The 18,121-nt window shown below is 37.5% G+C and overlaps 1 protein-coding gene across 3 annotated transcripts in view; it reads left to right on the forward strand.

Moving 5' to 3' along the window:
• The window catches only part of LOC140186194 (transforming growth factor beta receptor type 3-like), a 148,031-nt gene that overhangs the window by 28,108 nt on the left and 101,802 nt on the right, over positions 1 to 18,121 (forward strand). For 2 of the 3 annotated variants that reach the window (XM_072240149.1, XM_072240150.1), the window contains exon 3: positions 12,228 to 12,382. In XM_072240149.1, the coding sequence (XP_072096250.1) occupies positions 12,228 to 12,382 (155 nt within the window). The remainder of the gene's footprint in view (positions 1 to 12,227; positions 12,383 to 18,121) is intronic. The other variant, XM_072240152.1, reaches the window with a different exon arrangement.

Below are 18,121 nucleotides of genomic sequence, written 5' to 3' on the forward strand. Positions count from 1 at the left end.
CCGCCAACTTTGATTCCCAAAAAGTCTCTTATTTTTTTTGTAATATTGTTTCACTGTACACATTAAATAAATCAGGGGAGAAAACGCACCCTTGTCTAACACCCCTCTTGATTTTCGTAAACTGACTCACTTCTCCATCTATTCCTACAGCGGCAGTTTGTACCCACTACAGATTTTTGGTTAGGCAGGGGTCTTTTGAATCTAGATCTAGAGTTTTCTGTAATATTTCAAATAACTTATTGTGCTTCACTTTATCAAATGCTTTTGTGCAGTCAATAAAACAAACAAATCTTTTTGCACTTGAATAGCTTGTTCTGATAGTATTCTTAACATCAATATTGCATTTCTTGTACCTTTGTCTTTCACAAAACTACATTGTTCTTTACCTATTTCAGCTTGTATCTTACTTTTAGATCTTGTCACAAAAATTCTTAAAAGTATCTTGGTGATATGACTCATTAAACTTATGGTCCTATGTAATTCACATTCTATTGCTCCAGGTTTCTTAGGAAAAGTGATAAATACTGATTTTTTTTTCATCTCTTCTGGTATTATTCCAGTCTCATAAATGTCATTGATTAATCAGTAAGTTTTTCAATTCCATAATCTTCAAGGGCGATAATTTGTTCTATTACTAATTCATTAGGACTTGCTGCCTTTCCTTTCTTCATCTTATTTATTGTATTACGAACTTCATATTTTAAAATACTTGGACCTTCAATATTTTTAATTTCTGGTTTTTCACCTCGATCGTCTTCAAACAATTCCTGAATATACTCAGTCCATCTATTCATAATCTCATCTTTTTTCCATTTGATAACGGTACCGTCCTTTGCTTTCAAACATCCACCTGAAGAACAGAGGAGTTTTATACCAGTGATATTCTTGATTTGTTGATGTAACCTTTTTGGATCAGTAATAGGGATTCTTTCTATTTGCTCACATTCCTGGTTTAACCATTCTTCTTTGGCCTTCTGACATAAGCTTTTAACTTTCTTATCTAAGGACTTATATTTTATAGGATTTGCTTTCTTCTGTCTCCTTTCTTCCATTAGATTTTTGATTTCATCTGTCATCCATTTATTCTTTGTGCTTTTTTCTTTTTTAGGAATCACTGACTTTGCTGATTCTACCAAGGCGTCCTTTAGAGAGTTAAATTTCATTTCTACATGATTGCTATCGTCTTCTATAGATTCTATTTCTAGACTTTGAAATCTACTCCTTACTTCAATTATACATTTTTGTCTTAAGTTTTCTTCTTTAATTAATTGCAAGTAGTCAAGGGATCATTCAGGTTTTTGCTTCTTTCGTTTTTTAAGTTTTACTTTTACATGACATACTACTGGGTTATGGTCACTGTTATAGTCTGCACCTGGTTATGTTTTGCATTGACTCACTGAATTTCTAAATCTTTGGTTTATAGTAATAAAGTCAATTTGATTTCTGGTGTTATCACCTGGACTATTCCAGGTCCACAAGCGACTTGGATGGTTTTTAAAGTAGGTATTCCTAATGACCTGATTATTCATCTTGTACCATTCTACCCATTTCTCACCTCTTTCATTTCTTTCCCTTAGTCCAAATTTTCCTATGGTATTTCCATCAGTACCTTGTCCTACTTTAGCATTTAGATCTCCCATGACAATAACAATATCTTGAGATTTGCATCCATTCTTTGCTTGTTCAAGCTCTTCATAGAATTTATCTATATCATTTGTTCCATCTGTTGTTGGTGCATATACGTGTATAACTGCTAAATCAAATGGTTGTCCTCTGAATCTAACAAGGAGCACGTTTTCTGATATTGCTCAATGTCCTAAAACACTTTTTGCCATGTTTTCATCCATAAGAATTCCTACTCCATTAGTATGGGATGTTCCACAGGAATAAATTAGTGTTTTATTTCTATTCTGACATGTTCCAGCACTTATCCAATGAACTTCGCTAATTCCCATGATGTTAGTCTTTAGTCTTTCCATTTCATTTATCACGTTGTCCAATCTTCCTGCTTGGTATAGGGTTCTTACATTCCAAGTGGCAATAATTTTCTTTTGTGTTACTTGAATTTTATGAGCAGTAGCTTGATGATGGTCGGGGATCCCCTGCTGACCAGAATCAACCCTACTGAGCGAAGCTTCTTCAGAATTGTCTTGAAGATCCTCTTGACACTGTTGTTGTGTGATACATTTTGTGAGTTTGACCATGGTTTTCTTAGCAGATAGATTCTAGGAAACTTAGTATCTAGCAACGGTGGTTTGCTATTGCCTACCGTTGGGCGAACTAAAGAAATCGCTATTTCTCTTCCCAAATGTTCATCCGCCTGTACTATAGCCGTTGACATTTGAGGTCCTAGCTCATCCGCCTTCTCCGTCATAAGTTCAGTTACTGAACCTGCCGGATCTGCCATTGCCCTTTGCTCGTATCCTGAGCAGGAACCCTTGCAGGTGCTACCGTTCCGGGTCAGAGCGGCCCTGGGAGCAATGAATGACTAAGGGGTAACTCCACTTTCCCCAAAGCTCTGAAAGTCCCCAATCAGAGCCTCATCACCGGTTGCAGTTTAGAGTCATACCCAGGACAATCAGTAACTTTAGGCATTATTTTTTGTAGTTCACCCTTAGAATTTTTATTTCCAGTATTTAGTGGTGCGGTTTAGTAAAATTATGTTATTCATTATAATTGCATCAATAAAATTGAAATACACTGAACTATACAATTAAGAACAAATATAACAGGATATGGATTCTACAGATTATTTTATTTATTTGAAAATATATTGGAAAAGCTGAAAAGTGTTGCGGGGGAAAAATCTTTTTAAGTTGAAGAGTCAGTAAAGAGAATGACAAAGATGGAGGAGTTCAGTGTAGTTAAATCCTAGAAAGATCTTACTAAAATGGTTTCCAAGTTATAAAGATAGCAAATGAAATTTTAATATTTAAGTAAAGAGGAAGAGGGAAATGGGAAACTATAGACCAGTTAGGCTAATATTAATAGTAGCAAAAATGGTCTAATTTACCATTAAGGAGTGGAAACCAAGCTCTAGGAAAATAGTGATAGAATTGGGAAGAGGGAACATTGATTTGTTAAGAGGAAATCATCTTATACACTATATGTAGTTTCAAGCATATATACTGTTTTTGTTAGAATAGGTGAATTTTCAAAAGGTTTTTGATAGATGCTAATCAAGAGATTATTAGATTAATTTTGAAAACAATGTAGTGATGTGGGTTGAGAAATGGATAATGACTAGGAATTAATGGGTCATTTTAGGACTGGGAAGCTGTAGAGTACCACAAGGATTGACAGAAGGGTTACAGTTATTCCAAACTATGTCATCATTGGGATAAAGGTAACAGTTTCATATCTCCAAATAGGAAAATAGGCTCTGAGGAGGATGTCTGGAAGGCCTGCGAGGGTGTGTAAAGTGAATAGGTAGTCAGAGCAGATGGAATATAATATTGAAAAATGTGAAGTGTCAACTTCATTAGAAAAAAATGCACTCTTTATGTTTAAAGTAATTTTTACTTCTGTAGGGAGACCAGAACAGGACGCAGTATTCAGGTGCAGGCACATCAGGACCCTATATAATTGCAATAAGACATCTTTACCCTTGCATTTACAATATCTTGAGGTAAAGTCAGCATGTTCCCTTGCTAATTACTTGCTATTTCTTCATGTAATTTTTAATACAAGGATTCCCAAGTCTCTCTCAACACCAATATTTTTAATTTATTATTTAAAATTACAAAATAAAATGCTCCACATTTTTTCCATGTTTATATTTAGTCTGTTTGTTGTTGGTTCTTCATTTGCTGTGAATCCTCTATGCTGCAGGTTCACAACATACACTGTTACTTAATGTATCATCACCAGAACTGGGTATGTATCAGGCATGGTCCTGTCAACTATGCCATTGTTATAGGATGCCAACAGCTGTGGCACCTGCTGTGGTTCCTCTCCTACTAAAATAGTTAGAGCTCTCAAAATTGACTCATTTATACTCACTGTCCGTTTCTTGTTTGTTAATCAATCTTCAATCCCAGTATATTATCTTCACTATAATAAAACAGCATTAGTTTTGGACCAATATTTATTATGTGGCACCATATTTATAGCCTTATCAATGTTCAAATGCACAACTTCCACTGGTTCTCCCACAGCTGGAGGCCCAGAAGCAGTGTGTGCTGGGGTTTGAGGACTGCGTGGGTATGTGTGTGGGAGGAAGGTAAGAGAGTTATTTTACAGTTGTTTCATTGCTGCTGTTCTGTTGTTGCTTGTGTGTTTTGCGAACATAGTTGGCTTGCTACGTTGACGGCAGAAGCTGTGGTGACACTTGCAGGTTACCCCCAGCACATCTTTGGTTTCGTTTGTTGTTTACACAAACAATGCATTTCACTGTAGGTTTCCATGTATGTGTGATAAATAAATGAATCTGAATGTATTCTGCTGATTCCAATCTCAAAATAAAGTGTAACAGATTTGTTAAAGGTGAATTCTTTTTCATAAATCCAAGTTGATTCTTCTCTGCCCCCCCCCAATGCTGTGTCCTAAGTCCCCTCCTTTACTCTCTGTACACCCATGACAGTCACCACCCACAGCTCCAATCTGCTAATTAAATCTGCAGATGATACTACATTGATTGGCCTAATCTTAATTAATAATGAGGCAGCCTACAGAGAAGAAATTATCAACCTGACACAGTGGTGTCAAGAAAACAACCTCTCCCTCAATGTTGCAAAAATAAAGGAGCTGGTTATGGACTACAGGAGGAATGGAGACAGGCTAACCCCTATAGACATCAATGGATCTGGGGTAGAGAGGGTGAATAGCTTTAAGTTCCTCCGTATACACATTACCAAGGACCTCACTTGGTCTGCACATAGCGGCTGTGTGGTGAAAAAAGCACAATAGTGCCTCTTTCACCTCAGACAGTTGAAGAAGTTCAGCATGAGTCCCCAGATCCTAAGGACTTTCTACTGGGGTACAATTGAGAGCGCCCTGACTGGTTGTATCACTGCCTGGTATGGAAACTGTACTTCCCTCAAATGCAGGACTCTGCAGAAAGTGGCGCAGACAGCCCAGCGCATTCGTAGATGTGAACTTCCCACTACTCAGGACATTTACAGCAACAGGTGTATAAAAAGGGCCCAAAAAAATCATTGGGGACTCGAGTCACTCCAACCACAAACTGTTCCAGCTGTTACCATCCAGGAAACGATACAACAGCATTAAAGCCAGAACTAACAGGCTCCGGGACAGCTTCTTCCACCAGGCTATCAGACTGATTAACTCACACTAACGCGATTGTATGTCTAAGCTATTTTGACTGTTCTGTTGTATATCTTACTATACATAATGTTTATTACAAATTACTATAATTTGCACATTCAGATATAAAGATTTTTACTCATGTATGTGAAGGATGTGAGAAATAAAGTCAATTCAATTAAATATTACTTTCATGGTGCTCTATCACCATTTCCTTTCTAATAATTTATAGCAATGCTCAATTGATGTCAAGCTACTTGGTATTCTCTGTATTCTCTCCCTCCTTTATTTGTGGAATTTCATTTGCAACCTTTCAAGTTATGGGAAGCATTCTGGAATCAATGGAATTTTGAAAGATGACAACAAGTGCATCCAAGTTATCCAAAGCCATTTCCTTAAACCTTTGATGCAGTTTATCATCTTTCAGAATTGAGTTCTGAATTTGGTTTAATCAATTTCAACAGTATTTTGTTAATTTCTCTCAGAACACTAGAACACCACAGCACAGTACAGGCTCTTCGGCCCTCGATGTTGTGCGGACCCATATATTCCTAAAAAAAAGTACTAAACCCACACTAACCCGTAACCCTTCATCCATGTGCCTGTCTAAGAGGCTCTTAAGTACCCCTAATGTTTTAGCCTCCACCACCATCCCTGGCAAGTCATTCCAGGCACCCACAGCCCTCTGTGTTTAAAAAAAACTTACCCCTGATGTCTCCCCTAAACTTCCCTCCCTTAACTTTGTACATATGCCCTCTGGTGTTTGCTATTCGTGCCCAGGGAAACAGGTACTGGCTATCCACCCTATCTATGCCTCTCATAATCTTGGAGACCTCTATCAAGTCCCCTCTTATCCTTCCATGCTCCAAAGAGAAAAGTCCCAGCTGTGCTAACCTTGCCTCAGCTCCTTGTTCTCTTCAGAAGTATTTTTCTCGAGTAATTGTGGGAGGGTTTATATCATCTTCAATGAAGGCAGAGACAATGTTTGTTTTTGACGTTTTCCTCATAACTACTTGTATCTCAGACTGTAAAATAATTACCTAACATTTGTTAATCGTTTCTTTATTACTTTAGTATAAAATCTGTTACAGTCTGTCTAAGTAGCAATCAGATTATTTTTCCTTTTCATTTTGGTAGTTTCCTTTACTAAACTCAGAAATTTTCCTAATTCTTGAGATGAGAACTCTTTTGGCAACATTCTGAGCCTTTCAATTTAATGTTATCTTTAACTTATTATGATCGGTATGATTTAATCATAGCTTGCCTACTGTTATTTTTTTTAATACAACTTTCTAAACTACTGAAACCAACATGTATCCCGCACCTTTAGTAGTTTAGATCTGTGAACATGGTTTTGGAATGAACTATATATCCTTTAATATTGATATAAATTAGTATTATAAGAAGTAGAAGCAGATATAGGCAATTATGCTCTGCAATTCAGTAGGAAGGATCGTGGTTCATTGTTTACCTCAGCACCACTTTGTTGCATTGCTTAGTATCCCCTAATGTTGAGAAATCTAGCCATCTTTGCTTAGAATGTGTTCAGCAACTCATCTTCCAAAGACTTGGTGACCTCAAAAAAAAACAAATCGAGTTTGTAAGATGTGACCTGCCCTACACAAAACCATATTGACTGTCCTTAATTCCCATACATTCTTTCAAAGGGAAGTACAAATTACATTCAGAATTCCTAGGCAGTAAATTCTCTCCACTAGACTTTTCTCTGGTCTATAATTTCCATAAGACCATAAGATATAGGAACAGAATTAGGCCATTTGGCCCATTGAGTCTGCTCTGCCATTTCGTCATGGCTGATCCATGCTCTCAGCCCCAGTTTCCTGTCTTCTTCCTGTATTCCTTCATGACTTGACCAATCAAGAATCTATCAACCTCTGCCTTAAATATACATAAAGACTTGACCTCCACAGCTGCCTGTGGCAAAAAAAAACACAATTCGCCACTCTCTGGCTAAAGAAATTCCTCCTCATCTCCATTCTTAAATGACTCCCCTCTATTCTGAGGCTGGGGAATTTCCTGGATATTCCCCATTTCCCTTCTCGAAGGAGCAACGTCCATTTCTCTGATGTCGTTTGTGCCTAGAATGAATACAATGATCTTTTTCAAGGTTCCAGCCATCTCCTCTGTCAATAACCTGGGAGAGATCCCACAAGCCCTGGTGATTTATCCACCTTGGTGCTCTTCAAGAGACTCAATTCCATCTCCTCATTGATCGTCAAAATCTCAAAGCACATTAGAACACCCCACACTGATCTCATTGTCCCCCAATTTCTTCTCCAGGGTGAATACCAATGCTGTGTATTCATTTAGCCAACATCCTCTGACTCCATGTGTAAATGCTCATCTTTATTCTTGAGCTGTCCTACCCTCTCTCTAGATACCCTCTTGTTTCTTAATGTAGTAAAAGAAAACTGCCTTGGGATTGTCTTGATCCTACTTGCCAAGGACATTAAATGTCCCATTTTAGCCATTTTCCTTGAGTTCTTTCTCGCTTTCTTTATATTCTTCAAAGGGCCTGTTTGATTTCAGCTTCCAAAAGCTTGTATATCTTTTAAAAAAAAATAAATAAATTTACAGCCTCTCTCATCATCCAAGATTTCCTTACCCTGCTCTCTTTTTTCACTTTCCCTCCATACTGGAACATACTTGTCCTGAAATTTAGTCAGCTTCTTCAAATGACTCCACATGTTGGATGTAGACAATAACAACTGCTCCCAATTTACACTCTCAAGCTCCTGTATAGTAATGCTATATGTAATTTGTACGTACTTGCACGTACTTTCAGTGATATATGTAGGACATCCCGTTCCCCTGAAACATCAACACTGTTTAATATCATAACATTTATAGTACTTGATTTCACATATTTCCTCACTTATATTGTTTTGGCTTATTTTCAGCTGTTCTCTTAGGCTTATTAAATCCCCATTAATTTCCTCCAAATGTTTTTGTTTATTGCCATGTTTCTATTGTGTCTTAAGGGTGTAGTATGTCTTTCTCCTTAAGTAACAGAAATAATTAAAATAAGGCAAAATACACTGAGTCTATTCCATTCATAAAACTCATTCCATTCTATTAGCTGATCCTATTGAATCTTTAAATAGCATTGTAACTTTCTTTACTGTCACATTGTGTGCATTCAGCAGCGAACAGTTCTGCTACTGAGTCTAACTTTTTTATAATCACACAATTGTAAAGGTATTCAAATTTTGCAAAATATCAGAGACATTTAAACATTGCTATAATGCCTTATTAGAAGATGAGGCATCACTTGCAGCCTTCCTATCAAAATCTGTCAGAGCACTTTGAGGGCAGGAACTCAGTAATATAGGGCTCGGGCCTATTTGCTGGTGAATCCTGACTGCCTCTTGCCAAACGGCTTCTGTATCTGTTCCAGGCAATATGTGCAGGTGTCAAATCTAGACATCAGGCCAAAGCCAGACTAAAATGATCCATTGATTAAATGGATACTCACATTCTGTAGTAGCTAACTATACCTGTTAGTTGCCACAATTGTTTAAAGATATTTAAACAATTATGTAAATATATATAAATAATATATTGGTATTATAGTTGAATAAAGGTAATTGCAGAAGCATGAGTGAGGAGCTGACCAAAGCTAATTGGAAGGGGACTCTAAAATGGATAACGGTAAAGCAGTAATGGCAGGAATTTATGGAGGTAATTCAGAACATGCAGGATCATTTCATCCTAAAGATGAAGAAACATTCTAAAGGGAGGATGAAGCAACTATGGCTGACAAGGGAAGTCAAAGACAATGTGAAAGCAAAAATGCTGTACAATATTTTTAAAAAGAAATAGTGGGAAGCCAGAGGATTGGGAAGTTTTTAAAAACCAATAGAAGGCAACTAAAAATTAATAAAGCAAAGAAAGATGAAATATGGTAAGCTGGCCAATAACATAAAAGAGGATATTAGAAGTTTTTACAGGTATGCTAAGATTAGGAGAGGCAAGAATGGATAATAGACCACTGGAGAGGTAGTAATGAGAAGCAAAATGACAGACTAACTGAATGATTATTTTGCACCAGTCTTCACTGTGGATGTCACAAATAGTATACCAGAAATTTGAGAGTGCCGGGGGGCAAGAAGTGAGTATAGTTGCTATTGCTAAGGAGAAGGTGCTTGGAAAGCTGAAAGATCTGAAGGTAGGTAAGTCATCCGGACCAAATGGACTACATCCCAGGGTTCTGAATGAGTTAGGTAAAATTTGTGTTGTGAAAGCATTAGTAATAATCTTTTTTTTAAAAAATCACTAGATTCTGGAATGCTTCTGGAGGACCAGAAAATTGCAAATGTCACTCCACTCTGTAAAAAGGAGGGAGGCAAAAGGCAGGAAATTATAGGCCAGTTAGTCTGACTTCAGTAGTTGAGAAGATGGTGGAGTCCATTATTAAGGATGAGGTTTCAGTACTTGGAGACACATGATAAAATTGGTTGAAGTCAGCATGGTTTTCTGAAGAGGAAATACTGCATGACAGATCCATTTGAGGACATAACAAGCAGGATGGACAAAGGATAGTGAGTGAATGTTGTTTACCTGGATTTTTCATAGAGAAGTACAGCACAGAAACAGGCCCTTTGACCCATCTAGTCCATGCCAAAACCATTTAAACTGCCTACTCCCATCGACCTGCAACAGGACCATCGCTGTCCAAACCCCTACCATCCATATACCTCTGAATTCTTGCCATGTAAGAGTGTTCCAGTGCCGCGGAGAGCGCCCCAAGTAAAAACCTTAAAATTAGTTTTTTGAGAGATGGATGAGGAAATATTCTGCTTTCTTCCAAAGTCGCCAATTGTAGGAATTATGCTTATAATGCACTCTTTTGAAGAAGCTGTGTGGATTGTCAGTCTCCACACAGAGAGACTCCCACCTCTTCCTTTTCATTGTCCACTGTTGCTTCTCTGTAACTTTTTCTGAAGTCTCATTTGGGATGCATTTGGATTAAGAACATTAAGATATCAAAACTTCAGGCTGTATGGGGTTATTTATTTATTGAGATATAGGTATTTTTCTGGCCTTTCGAGTCACGCAGGTACAGTAAATCATTCTGCTAACCACTATGCTACCGTGCCAGAGAGCATTTCATAAGATATAGGCGTTTTCCTGGCCCTTCCATCTGCGCTGCCCGGCAATCCCTGACTTAACCCTAGCCGGACCACAGGACAATTTACAATGACCAATTAACCCACCAACCAGATTTTGAGAAGATCTTTAACAAGGTGCCACACATGAATTTGCTATACAAGATAAGAGCCCTTGGTATTAGAGGAAAGATTACTAGCATGGACAGAAGATTGGCTGACTGGCAGGAAGCAAAGAGGCTGCTGCTGTTCCACAGGGGTTGGAGTTGGGTCTGCTACTTGTATGCTAATGATCTGGTTGGTCAAGTTTTGTGGATGATACAAAGATGTTGAGGAAGCAGGGAGTCTGCAGACAAGCTTGGGCAAATTAGGAGAATGGACAAAGAAGTGGCAAATGGAATGTACCATAGGGAAGTGGATGGTAATGCACTTTAGTAGAAGCAATAAAAGTAACGGCTATTGCTTAAACAGAAAGCAAATTCAGAAACCAGAGTTGCAAAGGAACTTGGGAGTCCTAGTCATGATTTCCTTAAGGTCAGCTTGTAGGTTGAATCAATACTAAGGAAGGCAAATGCAATACTAACATTGATTTTGGGAGGAATAGAATATCGAAGAAAGATGTAATTCCAAGGCTTTATTGCGTACCATGTTTGAAGTATTGTGAGCAGTTTTGAGCCCCATATTTAAGATCTGAAATTGAAGAGAGTGTGGATGAGGTTATGAGAATAATCCTGGATTGAAAGGTTAACATACTAGGAATGCTTGATAGCTCTGAGTCTGTACTTGCTGGAGTTTGAAGGGATGGCGTGCATGGGGTGGGGAGGGCTTGGGAAAGACACATTATTGAAGCCTACCGAATATTGAATGGCCTGGAATAGACCAAATGTGGAGAGGATGTTTTCGGTAGTGGGAGAATCTAGAACCAGAGGGCACAGCCTCAGAATAAGAGGTTGTCCCTTTAAAATAGAAAGGAGGAGAATTTTTTTTAGCCAGAGGGTAGTGAATCTGTGGAATTCATTGCCACAGATAGCTGTGAAGGTTAAGTCATTGGGTATATGTAAAGTTCAGGTTGATGGATTCTTGATTAGTAAGGGTGTCAAATGTTACAAGGTAGAAGACAGATGAATCGGGTTGATGGGGAAAAATAAATCCATCATGATCGAATGGCAGAGCAGACTTGATGGGCCAAATGGTCTAATTCTGCTCCTTTGTCTTATCGTCTTTTGCTGAGCCCAGCTTCAGGAAGATTTGTTTGTTTCATCCTACTTACCCCATTCTCTAAGCTAATTGCAAAGAAAGAATTAAATTAAAACATGTTTCTAATCAAATATGAAGCAAAATAATGTTCCATCAAACACTTAAACACTGCATGTTAGAAGAACTTTAGTGGTGAGTAGGTCAAAAAGTATGGTGAAAGGAGTAAGAAGCACCAATTCAGATTTGATTGCTTCTGGCTCTCCATCTGCTGTAGCTATTTCTAATCAAGCTGAACTAAGATGAAGTACAGTCAGTTTCAAGGCAATGTAAAAGGTTGGATCCAGATCTGTTGGAGCTGAAGTCTCAGTGTTGAGGCAGTTTGCCAAAGATGTGATCTAGTAAAATGTATTTAGTAGATCTTTTGATTACAGAAGTTCATTGAATTGGGGAGTGGAGGGAAACAGTGGGTTGTATTAATGAGCTCCATTATGGTTATCAAATTTGATACGCTCTCATTTTTATCTAGCATCTTTAGGTTTTGCATAATTTAACTTGTATCATATTGAAAATGAATTCTTAGTTTAATTTGTAACAGCTGTGTTTTAGATTAAGTCATTTTTTTCTTGTGTTTGATAGGTGCTGCTCCAACTAAAGAATGTAAAGTTGAACCAGTTAGACCAAATCATCCTGTCTCGCAAGTGATAAAGTACTGCATGTGCCGTGGCCACTCCACATCTAATGAAAGCATATATGTCCTTGACTCGATCATTCCTCCTGGGAAGGTACTTCAGGTAATTTCAATAAATTTTAAAATTTACGTTAAGTTCTTTGTTGATAAATGGGCTTTTGCCAAGAAGACACAATTAAATTAATTTGATTTGGTTTATGGGCTTCATTTTGGTCCTAATTAGTGATTGCCCCTAAGTGACACAATAACAGGTTTACCATTCAAGGAGTATTGGAAGCAATTTTTGGTAAGAAATGGAAATGCAAGTCCAGTGAAGCAAAAAATGTCTTATACCCTGTTGATGTTGGAGAAGGCCTGGAGGGGGAAGAATCTTATAAATCTTCATCAGGAAAGCTCTGTGTCACTACACTGTTTCTCTATTCTTGGTTCTATCAGTACTGCCCTTCTGGCTTCTCTCACTCGAGGTGCCCATGATCAAGTACTCCCATTCTCTTCTTTGACTTAGATGCCCAGTAAGAGCGAGAATCCCCCCAATTACTTTTTCTTTAGGCAAAGTCCTCAGATTTTCCTGAATAAGTATTTATGGACTGGTGAAATCTTGCTTATTTGTGGTTTTAATTTTCAAGGGCAAGTCAGCAGTAACAGGTTATAGGTCTTAAATCAAGAAGCAGTCATTTACACCTGATTATGTCAACTATAATTGGGTGAATGGTATCTTTAGCATACGTACAACTTCAGTGGTCAAACAATGTACATCAAAATATTAGCTCTGTCGAACAGATTTATAGCACATGGCATTCATCATCAAATTGATGCCTTACTCAGCTAAATCTCCACTTTAGTTAAAGACTCTACCACAGTCATTATGAAATGTCTTCAGTAGCTAAAGAAATTGAAGCCGAGCAAAATGACACATTATTTATATTAATCATAATAAAAAGTACCTTAAGTGTCATTCAGTCCTTAATAGGCATAACGTGCAACAGTCTGCATCCTCCTATGAATTACATGTTTAAAAGTATATCTAGGAAATGGGGGGGGGGAATAAGTAACGATATTTGTCTAAATTAAAATTATTAAGCTGGATAAAAGCTTGAGAAGCCTTTATGCCACTTAGTTAATTTCTTAAAAACCAAACTTGTTACTGTCTTACTAAAAACCAAGTAAGAAGTGACAAATTATAAAATTAAAAAATAATTATTGAGTATGCTTTTATGTTGCCACCTGCATAAATTCAAAATGACTTTGGGTACATATTCCTACAAAAGTGGTACAGTATAACCTCCAATCCACATCTGATGCCTGTGCACTAGAACCTTTTTCGAATTAGAATTTTATCAGTATAGTCAAAGGATGAAGCTCAATCTGAAAATGCACTTTGAAGGTGTTGAGATGAGTTCATTGGAATGTTTTTCAAACCTTTGAAACATTGAAAATAAGCTTATTAAATATTAGATTAAAATTGTATTACAACTTTCATGTTGGATATATATGTACATCAGAACATAATACTGATCAGATGCAGCACATGCTGTTTTTAGCACAGCAACTATAATTTAACCATAACATAATTAGATAGCTTGCACTTAAGATTTTGTTTTTTTTCTCTGATTGAAATATCATTAATACTTTAATAGTATATTTGTCCCTTCTATATTTCCAGAGAAGAGACACACCCAAAAGGAAATTAGGTCAGAGAATTGACAGAGAGCTATTAAAGTTCCTTATCAAATTTACACCTTTGAAGAGCAGAATTAATGAATTAATAATGCAATTTATGCTTTTTGTTTGTTTTCTCACTTTTTGTCCCCTTTGGTACCATAACAAAATAATGAATTAGATGCATGAAGTTATCCTATTAGTCATATTACATTGTGTAAAAACAGATCTGCTAGACAGATCTTAAAATATATAGAGGCTGTGGCAGTGTTCAATGTCTGGCAAGCACATAGCTGGCAGAGAGCACAATGTAGAATGGAGCCGTCACTATTAAAATGGAACCAAAGAATTACGGGAAATCAGTTTACATAATCACAGTATATGAAAATAAAATGTCCAAACAGAAAACAATTATATCTGCAAGAAACACAAGCAAAAATAGAAACTGTGGCCTAATATATTTTGTTTTGTATATGCTGATTTTAATGACCCAGTTGTAGATGCGATTCGATCAAAAGAGAACGCCTTCAGATAAAAGTTTCACACAATTCTAAAATTTCTAGTTTTAGTTTAACTGCTTTATTTTAAACTGAGTTAAGAAAAAATTCTTAAGACAAAAATAATTAATTGCAGAAGAAAGGAATTCTAACAGAAAGTAAAACATCCTTTTTAAAAATTATTGTGTAAAATTGATAATGTTAGAAATGTTCTATGTTATTGTTTTTTGGTTTTTGCACACTTGCATGAGTAACCTATTCAGTTTCACACATTTTTCAACACTTTTAAAAATGTATTTGCACACCTTTCTCTGTCTATTCAATTAAACTTGGCTATATTATACTTATTACTGCCTGTAACTTTGTTTTCTCGTGTCCATATGCAATGGGTAATTCTGATTCTGAATCTATGCTGGTGAATAGCATCCATCTTGTCAAAGCTTTCATAATTTTTGTATAAAGTTACTCCTCACTCTTTTCCAGTAGGTACAAACCCAATATTCTCAGCCTGTTCCCATGCATCTTCATTTTCATTCCAGAAATCAATCTAGTGAACCCTCTTTGCATTGCCACCAAAGCAAACAAGTCCTACCCGAAAATCAGGGACCTAGTCTCAACAGCATCCAGCAAAATTGCATCAAAATCTTCATACTTTCATACTCCATATCCCTTGCAATAAAAATCTATATTCCATTAACTTTCTTATTTAGTTGCTGTACCTGCATTCTAATTTTTTGTATTTTATGCATTAGGACTCCCAAATCCGATATTTCAAAGATTTGAAGGTCCAATTTATTGTCAGAGAAATGTATGCAATATACGTCCTGAAATGCTTGTTCTTCGCAAACATCCACGAAAACCGAGAAGTGCCCCAAAGAATGAATGGCAGTTAAATGTGAGAACCTCAAAGTCCTCCCTCCTCAGCTCTCTCCTCCCGCGCGCAAGCGGCAGCAAGCAACAATCCCCCCCTTCCCCCACCCCAGCAAAAAAAGTGCACCTGCTACCGAGCACAAGGGTGAGCTAGGCAATAGCAGACTTGCAGTTACCCCAAAGACTATCGCATTTAACCGGCATTTGACAAACCACAGGTTCAATCTCTCTCCCTAATAAGGGAGAGGGAGGTGTCCCCTATTTTCACAGCGAGCAGGAGACATAATAACAACCTGCTGGTTTATGATGTTAAAAAGTCAATTTCATCGCTTTTTACGAGCTCTGTGCCTGAAAATCGCAAAGATCTCGGATCTTTGGGCCCACAGCAAAAGATTTTCCGGTCTCCCCAACGATACACAACTCTCCTGCCATGACAGCGACCCTTAATCCTCCCATCTCCAGAGCCCTGAGATTTTAGGCTTCCAAATACAAGTGAGACTTTCAGGCTGAATCCTTAGCATGATGCCGAACAACAGTGGCCGGTCCTGAAACCCCGAGAACGGATCCCATTCCCACAAAGAACCAAAGTCTGTGTGTAATTTCAGGTCAGGGTCTTCAAAAGAACCCTGAAAAGGAAAGATAAGGATATTAAAGATGGAAATAGAGCTGTTTCCGAAGATGCAAGCAAAGGAGTTGCCACTTAGCGCCATCTTAACTCAGCCTCCAACTCTGCTACATTTTGCAGTCTTACACAATTTACATGATTTTCTATTGTTGGATTTTTTTATTATCAATTTATTGCAACACCAACAAATTACATTCAATACAACCAGTTGCCAATTACATTTTGACTGTTTAACCCAGCCACCCCCAACCTTCATCACCATCCACCCTCCACCCTTCTCTCCCCATCCCTCTCCCCCCCACCAATCAACTGAATAGTAGTACATACACAGACAAAACATTTCTATTTTAACAAAAGATCTTTTAAGTTAGATATCAAATTTGTCCACATTATGATTGTGTTTGGTCGTGCATCATTTACTCTTGCTGATGAAAGGTCCAGGTAAGGAATGTCCAAAAAGCTCCGAAGCCAGTGAGTATTTGAAATATCATGGGGAGTTTTCCAACGCTGGACTACAATCTTCTTAGCTGCAGTCAGGCCTGCCAGCCAGATTTTGAGTGTTTTTTCCATAAGGGAAAGGTGGGAATCATCATTTAGAAGACGTACAGCGGGGTCCATTGGTAATTGTACCCCTGTTAGTTCTGTGAGAGTACTGATAACCTTCCCCCACAAATCAAAAACCCCTGGAAATTCCCATACAACATGTATAAAAGAGCCAATGGCTCCATGGGGGCAAAATGAGCAATAAGGGTCAGGAACCAGTCCCATTTGATGTCTAATTCTCAGTGTTAAATATGCTGTATGACAAGATTTCAAGTGTATATACTGATGATTTGGGTTTTTCGAAGCACCGGCAGCATTATCCCAAATCGCATCCCAGTCTAAGTCTTGTCCCAATTCAAATATGTCCCTATCCCAAGCTTACATTCCCGATGTGGGCATATAATTCTGGGAGTTTAATTTATCATAGATATATGACACTATCTGTCCTGGAGCACTCTGTATCCAACTTAAAATGGGATGGTCCTTTAAATCTGACCCCCAGGGAACGCCGTAGGCTTTACAAGCTGATCTTACTCAAAAATAGAAAAAAAGAGAATGTTTATCAATATTATATTGAGACATCAGTTCTTGAAAGCTAAGGATAGTACTTGCCCCATTAATATCTTGAAGAGTAGTAATACCTTCATCCTCCCAAGTTCTGTTAGTGAATGGTTTCCCCCCAGATAGAAAACGATTATTGTTCCATAATGGAGATGATTTACACCATACACTTTTAAATTTTAGGAATTTTTCTGCTGCTCTGAACACTTGTAGTATATGGGTTAAAATTGGACCGTAATACAAATCACATTTTTTGGTAGACATACTGTACCTATAACGAAAAAGTCCTTCAACCTTATTGGTGCTATTAGTTCTTGCTCTATATTTTTCCAGGACAAAACTTTATCCTCCTCCATCCAATAGCTAAGACCTTTTAATACAAATGTCCAGTGATACAACTTAAAATTTGAACATGCCAATCACCCATTCGACTTTTTGAATTGGAGAGCTGACCATTTTATATTGGGTCTTTTACCACTCCAAACATAGCATCGTAGTAAGGAGTCCAGTTTTTGCTAATATCCTGCTGGAGGTGCAAGTGGGATCATTGAGCTAATAAAATTAATGCGGGGTAAGATGTTCATTTTAATGACCGATATACGGGCCGGGACTGATGCTGGCAGGTGTCTCCATCTATTAATATCTATCACTATTTTTTTCAGAATTAACGAGTAATTTGTTTTAGCCACAGATGATAGGGAAGTATTAACTTTAATACCCAAGTAGAGGACTTAATTTGTAACATTGATCTGTGGAGGAAGAGACACCTTACTTTTATCCTTATTAATCAGCATCGATGCTGATTTTAACAAATTAACTTTGTATCCTGAAAGAAATCCAAATTGCTCCAGTGCTTTTAAAACATAGGAGAGAGTTTGTTGAACATTGGCCATATAAACTAGCGTGTTGTCCGCGTAAAGTGATATTGAATGTGATGTTGTACCTATTGTAATAGGGGAGATCTGAGGAGAGTTTCTAATTAAATGTGCAAGCGGTTCAATAGATATTTTAAAAATTAAAGGAGACAAAGGGTCCCCTTGTTGTGTGCCCTGTCCTGTCAAATAACTCCAAGAAACCTCCTCCCCAC

Source organism: Mobula birostris, chromosome 22, assembly GCF_030028105.1.
Source record: "Mobula birostris isolate sMobBir1 chromosome 22, sMobBir1.hap1, whole genome shotgun sequence".
Taxonomy (NCBI): Eukaryota; Metazoa; Chordata; class Chondrichthyes; order Myliobatiformes; family Myliobatidae; genus Mobula; species Mobula birostris.